Raw genomic sequence first — 14,301 nt, 5'->3', positions numbered from 1 at the left:
TTACTGTCAGCTGGATTCCATTCACTTAAAAGCTGAAGCAATGATTTCACAAGGTTAAATTTATTTCTTTGTCAAAGGGGAATGAAAATGAACACATACTGTAATTATCAGATTTTTTTTTAATACAAAAGGATGTGCACCGTTCTGATCCTTTAAGATGGTTATTGCCCTCCCCGGTAGGGGTGGCAAATATATTTTTTAATCAGATATTATTTGGACTGTCATATATAGTTTATGAACACATGCTGTACTAACTGTGTGTTATAAATAAATGAAAGAGTTATGCCAGCTCAAATCATGGTCAAACTGATAATTCTGCACATACATGGAATAAATTCACTACAACTTCTGTTCAAAATATGAGTTTATTAAAAAAATCATTCAGCTCCAAGTCAAACATATGTCAGTTAAAATCTCTTGACTAAAACTAGTGAAACCCAACTGAACTAAAGTACTATGTATAAAGAGGAAGGGGAAACATGGTTGAAAACCATATTATAGTTTAAGGTGGAGTTTGTTTTTGAAAACCAAAGTTCGTCTGGGAGAATTTGGAATGTGATCAAATTAGCTTTTCACTAATTTAGACAAATTGGAATGTTTTCAGACCAATTCACAATGCAAATCCATTAGGTGAATATTTATAATTTTTTTTTTTGCCAAATAATAATTATTTTAATCAGAGTCCTTTAGTGGGCCAGATCCCGAGCCACAGCCCATTAGCGGGCCAGTCCCCGAGCCAGAGGCTATTACCGGGCCATTTCCCCAACCAGAGCCCATTAGCGGGCCAGTCCCGAGCTGGAGCCCATTAGTGGGCCAATCCCCAAGCCAGAACCGATTAGCGGGCCAGTCCTCGCGCGTAACAGACCCTCCCTTCTTAGTTAACTCCCCTCAGTTTCCTAGCCACTTAACCTACTCCACCCATTGTCCTAGCTCCTAAGTCAGACCCTGTTAGCGTCTCCACTCCCTAGTCAGAACCTGTTGGCGAGCCAGTCCCTGAGGCAGAGCCCATTAACTGGCCAGTCCCCAAGCCAAAGCCCATTAGCAGGCCAGTCCTCGAGCGTGAGCCCATTAGCGAGCCCTCCCTTCTTAGTTAACTCCCCTCAGTTTCCTAGCCACTCAGCCTACTCCACCTATTGTTCTAGCTCCCCAGTCAGACCCTGTTAGAGTCTCCACTCCCCAGTCAGAGCCTCTTAGCGTCTCTACTCCCCAGTCAGATCTTGTTAGCATCTCCACTACCCATTCAAAACCTGTTAGTGCTTCTCTTCACTCAGATTCCTTCAGTGTTCCCCAACAGTTAAATCCTCTTAATGAGCAACCTCTGTGCCATACAGAGATCCCTGAACCCCAGGAAGGATCAAATGGTGAAACTGAGAACTCTAAGAGCTCCAAGGTGGTGAAACCTCCAAGTCCCCTCAGCAGGTGCTTTATGCCACCAAGTGCCCTCAGCAGCGCTCCACACCTCAAAGGCTCTCAGCTGGCACTCCAAGCATCTTTATGGGTCCGAAGCTGTGGGTCCTTTGCCTCCTGGTCTCTGCATTTCAGTCCTCAATAATCTCCACCCCATGGTGACACTGGGTTGATTCAACTACATAATTTAAAAAATGCAGCTGAAGCATATTAGTTATAAAAAATGCAGAATTTCAAACTAGCATCATACTTTTTTTCTTATAACTATCTAAATGTGCTTTGTGTAAAACAGTCTGTGAATATAGCCCTATTAATGTATTAAAAAATTAGCTAGAAAAACTACAGCAGGTGCTTTATGCCACCAAGTGCCCTCAGCAGCGCTCCACACCTCAAAGGCTCTCAGCTGGCACTCCAAGCATCTTTATGGGTCCGAAGCTGTGCAGCCCCCTCTAAGGTTCCTGAGCCGCAGTTGGCGGCCCCCAAGGTTCCTGTGCTGCAGAGACGCCGTCCTTCAAGGTTCCTGCTGCAGTGACACCATCCTCCAGAGGTTCTCCTTTGTTGCCGGCCTCACGGGCTGTGTTCCAGGGATCCTCCTTCGTCACCGGCCTGATGCTTTCTGGTGTTTCTCAGTATTTTGGATTTTTGGTTGTCTGCCTCTGTTCATTAAATCTTCAAGATTCACCTTTGCCTCCTGGTCTCTGCATTTCAGTCCTCAATAATCTCCACCCCATGGTGACACTGGGTTGATTCAACTACATAATTTAAAAAATGCACCTGAAGCATATTAGTTATAAAAAATGCAGAATTTCAAACTAGCATCATACTTTTTTTCTTATAACTATCTAAATGTGCTTTGTGTAAAACAGTCTGTGAATATAGCCCTATTAATGCATTAAAAAATTAGCTAGAAAAACTACATGGAGGCATGTTTGCTTCTCAGCCTTTAAGGTACTTTTTTGCTACGTATCTAATATTTTTTCTTTTAATAAAATGTTCTGACTGCATATGCAAAATTTCGGTTTTAGTCATTGTTTCCCCCTTTACATTATATTAAATATTTCCATAAAAGGAGGCGGACTGTCATGATGGGTTCTCAAAGAGCGACCCAAGTATGCAGAACACCACTGACGGACACAGGAATAAAAGTTTAACAAGTTTATTTTGCTACAAGCACACAGAATGTACTGGTTCTGGCTCGGGCCTGGATACTGGTTCACCGGAGTCTGCGTGAGAGACAGTTCAGTTAGCTTTGCAAGTTGGAGCTTGATTTCTTGATGATTACTGATTGTACCTTGAGGGTTCTTGAGGTTAGCTTTGGGAGAGTCACTGTTGGATCTGGAGAGGAGTTGATCAGCAGAGTCCGCTTGCTGCTTCAGCGTCTCACGTCTAATAATGAACAGACCTTGGCCTTGGGTTTTCCAGCTCTTAGTCCTGAGCTGCATGGAAGTTCTCTATGGTTCTTCGGGTTTGGCTCTGAGGGTCGGCTCGGCAGGTTAGCTCTTCCTGAGCTTCACAGAGGAGACACTGGTTTCCTGGAAGACAGAGACAGCGGTTAGAATCCAGGCTGGATTCAAAGTCACAAAGTAACACTGAGAATCTAGGCTTAGGCGCTGACCAACTGGATCAACACTGCGGCGTTGAGGCAAGGTCTGAAGACAGCTTATATAGTGGATCCTCTGATGATCTTGATGGGCTGCAGCTGTGCAGGAGGCTCAGTCAGAAGGATCCACTGCGGACTCTGCTGGAGAAAAGGTGGAACTTCTCCAGCTCCCAACACGGACAACTGTAATAATCGTGAGACAAAAATTCTATATGTTGAAGTTAATAAAGAGAAATTAGAGATTCTAATGCAAATCCGTTATCCATTTTTACCTCAGCTATTAACATGAACACTATTGTGTCTGGTTACTGCTTCAGAATTCTGGTTAACATATACACTCAGCGGCCACTTTATTAGGTACCTAGTAATGGGTTGGACCCCCTTTTGCCTTCAGAACTGCTTCAATTCTTCGTGGCATAGATTCAACAAGGTGCTGGAAGCATTCCTCAGGGAGTTTGGTCCATATTGACATGATGGCATCACACAGTTGCCGCAGATGTGTCGGCTGCACATCCATGATGCGAATCTCCCGTTCCACCACATCCCAAAGATGCTCTATTGGATTGAGATCTGGTGACTGTGGAGGCCATTCGAGTACAGTGAACTCATTGTCATGTTCAAGAAACCAGTCTGAGATGTTTCCAGCTTTATGACATGGCGCATTATCCTGCTGAAAGTAGCCATCAGAAGTTGGGTACATTGTGGTCATAAAGGGTTGGACATGGTCAGCAACAATACTCAGGTAGGCTGTGGTGTTGCAATGATGCTCAATTGGTACCAAGGGGCCCAAAGAGTGCCAAGAAAATATTCCCCACCCCATGACACCACCACCACCAGCCTGAACCGTTGATACAAGGCAGGATGGATCCATGCTTTCATGTTGTAGACGCCAAATTCTGACCCTACCATCCGAATGTCGCAGTGGAAATCGAGACTCATCAGACCAGGCAATGTTTTTCCAATCTTCTATTGTCCAATTTCGATGAGCTTGTGCAAATTGTAGCCTCAGTTTCCTGTTCTTAGCCAAAAGGAGTGGCACCTGGTGTGGTCTTCTGCTGCTGTAGCCCATCTGCCTCAAAGTTTGACGTACTGTCCGTTCAGAGATGCTTTTCTGCCCACCTTGGTTGTAACGGGTGGTTATTTGAGTCACTGTTGCCCTTCTATCAGCTCGAACCTGTCTGGCCATTCTCCTCTGACCTCTGGCATAACTGGATGTTTTTTCTTTTTTGGACCATTATCTGTAAACCCTAGAGATGGTTGTGCGTGAAAATCCCAGTAGATCAGATGTTTCTGAAATACTCAGACCAGCCCTTCTGGCACCAACAATCATGCCACGTTCAAAGTCACAATCACCTTTCTTCCCCATACTGATGCTCGGTTTGAACTGCAGGAGATTTTCTTGACCATGTCTACATGCCTAAATGCACTGAGTTGCCGCCATGTGATTGGCTGCTTAGAAATTAAGTGTTATCGAGCAGTTGGACAGGTGTACCTAATAAAGTGGCCGGTGAGTGTAGTAACTTGACATGAATGTTGCCTCTATCGTTTTTTTGGGGGGGGGTTCTACAAAGAAGTGTATTAAGTGGCCTTAGTCCACCCAATAACATAAATACTCATACAACCTATAATTTTGCACTTTTAAGGAGAAATGGAATACGTTGTCTCTGATGCTGCCCCCAAAATCAACAAAAAGTGAAATAACTGGTCGTAGACTGACTCCGTTATTGGCCATACAATGCAAAGTCTTCACTTTCACTCAACATTAGTCGTATTTTTTATTTTTGTTTTTTATATCAACAGATAAGGGGGTGTATAAAAGCTGATTTATTATTCCTCAATTGGAAATTTCACAATTTCATACTAAAAGCAAGAAGCTGGATCTGGTAAGTCTTTTACCAATTTTCTTTATAAATATTTTTCCTGTTATCATTTAGACTCTCATTTTCATATTATATTTTACTGTTTATTGTTACAGCAGGTGATAATCATCTAGAATACACCAGATCTGCAGGCATGAGGATGTTGACTCTGTGTTTGCTTCTTTGTGAATTGATTCTTGTAAATAATGTTACTGGTAAGTGTTTTGTTAATTAATGTGCAGTAAGTAAGATAAAATCTTCTATTTCTCCATTAAAGTGCTATGAAGCAACTCTACTAACCAAATATGTTATTTTATGATAGACAATATCCAGAAATTAAGATTACTGAGACATGAATAGAGATTCTTTTTCTATGTCATTAATGCATTTGGCCAGTTGCTTTGACGGCAGCAAGGCCTCGGACACCACATCCCTCCCCTAACTCTCAGGCTCTGTTGGTCTAAAACAGTTTTCTGTCTTTCTTGTTCATAGTACAAAAGTGCTTGGATGATGATTGCTGCAAGGTCTGCAAACCATCTGTCTGTGCTTTGAAAAACTGAAAATATGCTAAGGCTCAGACATGATTGCTTCTTAGTTCTCATAATTTCGGAACTAAGAAGCAACTTTCAACTAACACTCCCATTTATGCTTATTTCTGTTTAAAAACTGGTGTGTAGTTTGTCTTTTGGAAAAGAAATATCTGCACAAAAACAAAGAGCTGTTTGCTTTATATTTATTGTCAGAAAGAAACAGGTAAATTGATTATAGATGAGAACAAAACAGTGAAAAAATGTTAAGGCTCAATTAAATGGCTTTCATGCTAAAAGTAAAATGTATCTAGTTAACTTTTAAACCCCATTCACATGTAAAGGAGAAAGTCAAGAAACAGCAACAGTTTATATTTTGCAGAGGTGGGTAATAATGGTTCTGGAAGATAATAAGTTTGTACAGATATCAGCCAAATTGGATTTCCATCACCACAACACAGACAGGGGCTCAATCCAGGTACCTCAGGTGTGGCTCCTACCTCCTGTTGGTTGTTCCTATCCCTTTATCTTAGTAGAGTAAAAACTAACACTATTCAGAGTAGAAAATGACCTCTGGACTGCTGTGTTGAATCCAAACTTTGAAATTATTATGGGAGGGACACATACAAGAATTGTGCTGGTTAAATTATGACCGGCATTATGAAGCTGGAGTTCTTACTTTCTTAATTCAAATTTTCACAACTGTGATATTTTACTGGAAGCTACACCTGCAGTTTTACTGGGCAGGCCGTATCTTCATGCTTATGCTCTTTAAGGAGTAATCATTGCCCTTCCAAGTTTCCCATTCCACTCCAACAGCATGGACTGCATTATCAGCCCCCCAGCGATAAACCCCGTTAGGGTTTGCATCCAAACAATTGATATACCAGAAGGCTCCCAGAAATTTTCTGGCGCAGTTATCTTCCCAGGTGTCCTGATCTTTGTCAAATGTGGAGAATTTCTGTCCATTGTGTACATTAAGGCTGTCTCCTGTAGAAATCATTGCACACAAGAGTTAAAATATTAACACATAAAAATTATTCAAGTCCTGCTTTTTTTAAAGCACCTTAAAAACAACAGTTGTTTAAACAGAGGCCCATTTCACAAAGAAGGTTTACTGAAAACTCTATATTTTAAACCTAAAAATGTTTCCCATTTCCAAGAGAGGCCTTTAAAAATACTATAGCGGCCTTCCATAATAGACTTCTTATAAACCTAGCATTAACTTGAGCAGCAATCTTCTACATCTCCTTTGCAGCTGTATTAGTCTTGATTAGTCTTTTAAACAGATTCTTAAATATTTTTTTTTATAATTAAGCAACAAAATCTTTGGTTCCAGTAGAGTGAAATAGGCACTTCCTATTGTCATGGTGACATGTCGAATAGGTGCTCTACTGATAATGGCTGTTCATACTTGTTACGCGCGTGCTCAGCTCTGAGTGGGTGTTAGGAATCCAGTTTGTGTTGGTTGTGTTTTTTGTTTGTCTTCCCTGCTCCACCAGGCGGCGCCTGGTTCTGGTTGGCCTCCTCTCACACCTGCGGATGGTTACCTCATCTAACGGAGGACTCTTAAGCTGCTGACTGCCACTACCTCGACGCCAGAGTGTTTGCCAGTTTTGGGTACTCTAGCCAAGCTGAGTTTTGTTGAGTCAAACTGAGTTTCTGTCTACCTGAGTTTTTAACCTTGCTGTTTTTGTCTTTGCTTCTTGGCAGGAAGTCATCCTGCAAACTGCATGTTTTGGACCTTCTCCCCCTTGGAAGGATTCTCTGAGCACCAAACTGAGCTGAGCAATCAAGTTTGTGGTTTGGATCAACTTTTCTGCTCAATGATTGTTTTGGGTTTCTCACTGAGCAGGGGATTCATCTCCACTATAACCCCTTTAAGTACTGCAGGAAAACTAAGTGGCAGTCAGCTTCTCCGTTCACCAAGGAATAACCGCAATCTGGGAAAACCCTGTCCGCCCTCCAACGAACAAGATATTCACTGGAGCAACCCACACCAACTGGATTCAATAAGAGACACCTTTTTTCTGGAAATGTGAGTCTGCAACCTAATTTCTCTTCTCTGTCAAAGACAATAATTTCCCACTGAGCTTGTACTAACCATAGTATCTTCCCCTTCACTTTCCAGTTCCGGTTCGACAGTGTTCAGAGCAGCACTGGACTCATCTCCTTCACTCTAAATAAAAACCTGTTAAACTTTTCCCTGGTCTCTCTGTTTGGTCTTCTGCACGTGGGTTAGAGCTCTAGATAAAATCATGACAGTGGGCCTATTCAGAGTTGACTAAACTAACTCACAGCAACCATTGTGAGAGCAAAAACTCACTGTTTCCAATCTTTGGCCAGGTCAATTTAGAGGTGAGGATTTTATTTTAAGTTTGTTAAACCTGCTTTGTCAAACAGACGTCTAAAAGACATTAGACTTAACAACCAAGCAAATCTGTGCATCCAGCTTCTGATCACTGTAACGTTTCACACTACAGATGTCGCTACAAGTTTCAAATATATATTAAAAAATTATAATCACCCCCCCTCCCCACAGTGTACATAACTGGCTCAAAGAATTCAAGATGCACAGCCTGAAATGGCCCAAAAGTCGTAGTGTAGTGTAGTGTAGTGTAGTGTAGTGTAGTATAGTATAGTATAGTATAGTATAGTATGGGTATGGTATGGTATGGTATGGTATGGTATGGTATGGTATGGTATGGTATGGTAATTTTTTTTTGTCAGTTTTAAGGAGATATAGCCTATAGCCTACTGGACCCATGCATCTGTGGCTAGTCTGGCTAGCCATGCTGCTAGCTATAACTTGTTAACTCTTTTAATTCTTATAAAACTATAACTATTTTTATATCCTTGCTGAAAACGCTAAATGATGGAAAATATGGATTATTCATAGTTTTAAAAACTAAATGTGTTGTTAAATATTGCTGCCATTTATACATAAATATAATAGTAAATAATAATTATAATGTTGTCATTTATCAGTAAATATAATCCAAAGGGATATAGAGCTCACCAAACTTTGGGATTAATTGGTTTTTCTCTTCTTGACATCAAGAGTGTCATCTCAGAAGTCATCTGATGTCCTAGCATCTCACACATCCAACAAAACTAGACGCAGGATGAAGTAAGCTTGTATTCACCATCTTTAACTATCAGCTGTCATGACAGCACTTTTTGGTTCTCTTTAAGTTTTCTTTTTTTTAGTTTTCAGTTATACTTTGATTCATGTCTTTCTTTGTTTTATAGTGTATTGGTTTCACTTCTATTTTTTGTTATTCTAGTGATTTTTCGTTAAATTTTTGAGTTCTTATGTATTTCTTGTTTACCCTCTGTTGCCCTTTTGTGTCAGTCTCCTTCTCCTAGCTCCCTTCTTGATTCCTCTGTCCACACCTGCTCCCAATCTGCCGATTAGCTTGGTCTTTGTTCAGTCACCAATTTAAACACCTCATGTTCAGTCACTTTTTGCTGGTTCCTCGTCATTTTCTTGCTCCTTATATGGGTTTTTCCTGGATGTCTCCTAGGTTTTGGTTTTATGTATTTATCATTATGTTTTTTTGCTTTATTTAATGCTTTTTGGACATTAGACCTACAAGAACTCATCTCTGCCTCCCTCATCTCAGCATTTGGGTCTCCTAAAACCTCCACTCAACATAAGCAGCTTACATAAGATATGAACAAAAAAATAAAGTCATGACTCACCAGCACCTCCCTTATTGTTAAAGCCAGACACTTGCATGCGGTAACCTTCACACTCATTATCCACTTTAAATGAAGAGTAAAGAGCAAATTTTTTGTTTCCTTCAAAGTCTTCCATGTCAACCATTAATTCCTGGTTTTCAAGGCAGGTCAGCTCATGGATGTTATCCAGACCTGTAAAGGTATTCAAACAAGTGATATTTGGTATTTTCATACCTTTTATGTCTTAGCAGGTATGAAGACAGTAAAAATGTTTAGTGGGGCATCAAAGGCATTGGTTTTTATTTCCTGCTGTAGGTCCTGTTAGTGTAGATATCAAAGCTTTGTAACAAAAAAAAAAAAAATAACATGGACCAGCAAATCATATTAGAAAAAAAGGCAGCGAATTGATTTTTCTTATTAGCCCAATTTAGATATAAACCTAACATTTTCTGACTGTTGGTTAAATGATCCTTGGTAAGAATGACACAGAAAAAGAACAATAATTAGTTGGAAAAAAGTAATTGTGAGTTATTACAAGATATATTTTCTCCTTTCAATAAAGATTTTTTTTTTTATTGAATTAAAATTGCACATCTTACCTAGCCAGTACTCGCTATTAGCATTTCCAAAGCCTCTTTTGTACTCTGCCCAGGGCCTATAGAAGTTCACAGAGCCATCCATTCTTCTCTGGAAAACCTGGAAAAACAGAGGTTTCTGTTAAAGAAGTCAAACAAAAATGACTCCTTTGTCAGTTCAAGCTAAAGAGAAGTTGGGGTTATTTTCCCTCTTTTACATTAGGTATAGGTATTCTAAGAATAAAAAAGAACTGTTTTTTTTATTTCAAGTAATGATGAACAACTCACCGTCCAGCGTCCTCCTTCTGAGTCCATGTCACAGTACACCTTCATACAAGTAAAAAATGTAATTAGTTGCTGTGATTTAGTTTCTAGTGACCCCAAGAACCCACATGTAAAGGTCAGGAACAAAGACTATAATTAGGGGTCTAGTTTATGTTTGTATGAATTCAGTTGAAGCTGAAATTTTTATGACACTTTTGGCATAAACATATACACTAATATTGACTAATATTGTATCAATAATATTATAACCTTGTATCAATAATATAACAAACCTTGACAAAACATCATTTTCCTATGCAGCATCATGGTCATGGCACAATATTTAAAACTCCCTGCAATTACGGACTCTTATTCCGCTACAGCATTTTAAATCACTATTGAAAACCACTTGCACAGAGAATTGTAACTGTTATTCTAAAGTCTAGTCTATGATTGATTTTATTATGTTGTTTTTATGTATTTTTATATGTCATATTGTACTGCTGCCTCTTGGCCAGGTCTCCCTCGAAAAAGAGATTTTATCTCAAGGGACTTCCTGGTAAAATAAAGGTAAAATAAGAAATAAAAAATATCTATAGATATATTTCAATAATGTTCTCTCTTAATAAAGGAAAGCTTTAGTTTTTGATACAATAAATTTGAGCCCAAACTCAAATAACATAATAACCTCATCAATGCTAAATCTACAATATACAGCTAAAGTACTGTTTATGAGGAGTAAATTGATTTAAAAAAAAAAAAAAACTTAATACATTTCAATTTATATAAAATCATAGCTACTTAAATGTATAAAGAACAGAACAGTTATTAAACAGAATTGGTAAATTATCTCCATTCTGGTCTAAAAAAAACCCCTCTATTTTCATCTTGGTTCTTAAGAATAAACCAAACTTCAATTCAACCTGAACAGGGGATGTAGGTCCTCTGGGATAAATGGTGTAAACTCCACTCGGCTGGTTGTTGTTCTCTTTGTAGATGTGATTGCAGTCAACAGGCAGCTTAACTTCTTTACAGCAGTGGGTCAGAAGTGGAGCAATGAAAAAGATCACGGATGACAACTAATGGAAAAGATATAACATTTACTGAATATCCCTGTTCCAAGAAAACTGAGATACATTCAGAAACATGCAAGAATTGAACTAAAAACTTTGTGAAAAAAATGAATGCTTAGAAACGGAAGGAAGGAAGGAAGGAAGGAAGGAAGGAAGGAAGGAAGGAAGGAAGGAAGGAAGGAAGGAAGGAAGGAAGGAAGGAAGGAAGGAAGGAAGGAAGGAAGGAAGGAGGTCTTAAAGCTACACACTGTAGCTTTACCACTCCCCCCACTGCTTCTCCCCCTCCAAAAATAAACAGACCATCATCTTGCTAAAATCTTGCAACATCACCTGTCTTGTGCACCAATCAGGAATTTACGATTCAATGACCAAAATCAGTATCTGCCAATACCGATATTGCTGATCCCTGATCACAGCATGGAATCCATAAATTCTTCTATACTGTTGCCTCTTGTACATTAAGTCCAGTACATTAGTGTAAAATGTGTGTATTGGTCAGAGGGGCCAAAACAATGGGACAGATCATCTGGACAACAGAGGTAAGGGGAGACGGCATTCTGGAGCTCAGGCAGAAGCAGCCTGAAATCAGTGTAAGGAACAATAACTATGAGAACTTTATAAGTGGGATGAGGCAATCAGTCATGCCCCCCTCCGGAGCTAAGGAACCAGAGGGGTAGACATTAAAAAATGTTGGTACTAGCTCACAAGGGTGTAGAAGCACAGCAGTAGATGCTCAGGCAACAGAACGCTGAAGGCGATAGAGAGGCTATGGCTGGCCTGAGCTAGCTATAGAGGCTAACTTGCTTTAGTCACATATAATCCTGATGACAATCTTTACAGTCACGAGTCTGTCAGCTCTGGACTGATGAAGTGCAAAGATGTCTGCCTCCATACATGTGTAAACTGCTCCTTTTTAATTTTAAACAGTATTTTCTTAGGTAACAAAGAAAAAAGATTGAGACATTCATTGTGTAGATAATAATAAATAACATACTTATGTATGATATGACAAGTGATTCCTATAATTTCAAAAAGTAGAATGGGAGGCAGATTGTTTATTCATCAGGCTCCTCTCCTGTGGAACCAACTACCAGTCAAGTCTGTGAGGCAGACACCCGGTCTACTTTTAAAGGTAGGCTTACAACTTTCCTTTTTGATCAAGCTTACAGTTCAAGTGGTTCAGGTTATCCTGTGCGATTTCTATAGTTATGCTGCTATAGGCTTAGATTGCTTGAGGACACAAAGAAGCAGCCATTTAAAATGGCCCTTCCCAGTCAAAGGCCAGACGAATGGCAGCCCACTTCACTGCAGCTCCCAGCAAATTCCCTTTCAACTTCCAGCCTCTGGCCTTCTCCTGGGAGTGCATATTTTTTTACTCTGACTCCACCCTTTCACTGAATTTCAGGGTCTGACCAGGAGATGGCGCTTCTCTTTAGATCTTAATGTCCACAAATCATAACAGAAAGACTATTTTATTACAAAGACTGATGTTTAAAAAGAAATTACAGGGGACCAGCAAATGGCCTATTTAGGAAAGTGAAAATTTTGAATGGCTACTGCTGTAGCAATCCCTTTTTTTATCATTCTGAGAAACATCAGCTGTGCTGCTGCCATCAACAACTTTGTTTACAGATGTTCGTGCTTTGCCTGTTTTTCAGAGTGTGACTGCCTGGATGCGCTCTCTTCGTCCTCTGATGTGGGGGCTGGCCCTGACCTCGTCTGCCTTGCTGTGTGTTACCTGGATGGGGCTGCCTGTGGAGCTGATTGACAGTTGCCTTTTTTATCTTTGCTTCTATCTGTATGTCTACTTCTGTCTCCTTGAACCCCAGTCGGCCTCACCAGATGGCCTCTCACACTGAACCTGGTTCTGCTGGAGGTTTCTTCCTGTTAAAAGCGAGTTTTTCCTTTCCAATTTCGCTACAAGCATGCTTAGTGTGAGGGATTGCCTTTGAGTCAATTAGTCGATGCAATCAACTGGTTTTCCTTAGATAGAAAACTGAATCAATTTGGCTGCATAATCTGATTGAATTAATGTTAAGTGCCTACAGATGACATGTGCTGTGAATTGGAACTATACTGTATAAATAAACTGAATTGAATTGAAATGAACGATATATTTTATTCCTGTCAGAAAATCCCTGTAATTAATACACACTGAAGCTTTAACACATTTGAATACAGTAATATATACAATCATACACATAAAATGTTTTTGAAACTGATCTCTATAGTGAATGTTTATAGTAGACTTCTTATACACAAAAAAACATACAATACATAATGCATTAAAAACCCTTGCTAGACAAACTTAAACCTTCTGTTGTCTTAAGAGTACTTTCTGATGACCTAGAAGTCTCATGGGAAGTGGACTGAACAAAGACGTTTTGAGCAATTTCTATTGTTTTCATGCATGCTCAAAAAATGTGTGAAACTGTAATGGTGCCTTGATGTCAGTATGACTCAGAGTGGGAGTAAGATTGATCTAGAAAGAGAGGTAGAAAGAAAAAGCATGATACAAACACCAGATGTGTAGGAAGTAGCAATCCTGTAAACAATAAAAAAAAAAGCAATTTGAACCTTTGGTAAGATTTTCTTTGCTTTTTTTTTTGTAATAAATTTAATATTTCACACAAAATATCCACCACCTAACTGATTCTAAATCTAAATAATGAATTCATTTAAATCACTTATATCTAACAAAAGTATTTTTAAAGTAGAAAGTAAAAGCTTACCTTCATCCTTATAGTTAATAAGGATAAAACAGATGAAACCTTGATGTCAGTAATGATAGATGCTGAATGAACTCATGAGCTGCTCTTCAATGTCTCAGACTTTCAGACACCTCTACTTATACCCAGCAAATGTGCTGAGGTTTGACAACACTGGGATAAAAAAAACCTGAAGCATAACACATTACTTCATGGAAAAAAAAGATGTTCCCCTTTATCACATTACAAAACAAATAGTGGATTTTGACAAAGTTCTGCGTTGCTATGGAACACCCTTCTGTTTAAACAAGTTGGAAACACACTATTAGCACCTTCCAAAAACATTTGATCTTTTCTCACTAATATTCATTAGGAAACAACTTTGAAGCTTAAACACACCCAAGAAAGCCCTGTCAATTATCTATAACAACTATTGATGAAATGTATATATAATGGGTAAGTTTAGGAATTTTAATTATAGATGACTACACCAAGAAAAAAAAATCCAAATAATTTAGTTGTAATTACTTTTTTTTTAGTTGTGTAGTTAACACCGGTAAAACATCAAATGTTAAAAAATACAGGGGTCCAATAACTTCCTTTC

The 14,301-nt window shown here is 39.2% G+C and overlaps 1 protein-coding gene across 1 annotated transcript; it reads right to left on the bottom strand.

Moving 5' to 3' along the window:
• Positions 1 to 5,589: 5,589 nt before the first annotated feature.
• LOC119782705 (microfibril-associated glycoprotein 4-like) lies at positions 5,590 to 13,851 on the bottom strand. The gene is made up of 6 exons (XM_038283793.1): positions 13,722 to 13,851; positions 10,840 to 10,995; positions 9,941 to 9,979; positions 9,677 to 9,773; positions 9,099 to 9,269; positions 5,590 to 6,383 (listed from the first exon to the last, which is right to left on the bottom strand). The coding sequence occupies exons 1-6, from the start codon at positions 13,725 to 13,727 to the stop codon at positions 6,130 to 6,132; spliced, it is 723 nt and encodes a 240-aa protein (XP_038139721.1). The 5' UTR covers positions 13,728 to 13,851; the 3' UTR covers positions 5,590 to 6,129.
• Positions 13,852 to 14,301: the final 450 nt, after the last annotated feature.

The sequence above is a fragment of the Cyprinodon tularosa genome, unplaced genomic scaffold, assembly GCF_016077235.1.
Source record: "Cyprinodon tularosa strain WSP-4 unplaced genomic scaffold, ASM1607723v1 ctg1047, whole genome shotgun sequence".
NCBI classification, from domain to species: domain Eukaryota; kingdom Metazoa; phylum Chordata; class Actinopteri; order Cyprinodontiformes; family Cyprinodontidae; genus Cyprinodon; species Cyprinodon tularosa.
This window is presented reverse-complemented; position numbering and strand designations above follow the sequence as displayed.

Bases quoted from the DNA above. Each gene is read 5' to 3' on its own strand.
- LOC119782705 (XM_038283793.1), bottom strand. The intron at 9,980-10,839 runs GTTGAATTGAAG...ACTTGTATGAAG, and splicing joins GACCTACATCCCCTGTTCAG to GTGTACTGTGACATGGACTC. The intron at 6,384-9,098 runs GTGAGTCATGAC...TGATTTCTACAG, and splicing joins TAACAATAAGGGAGGTGCTG to GAGACAGCCTTAATGTACAC.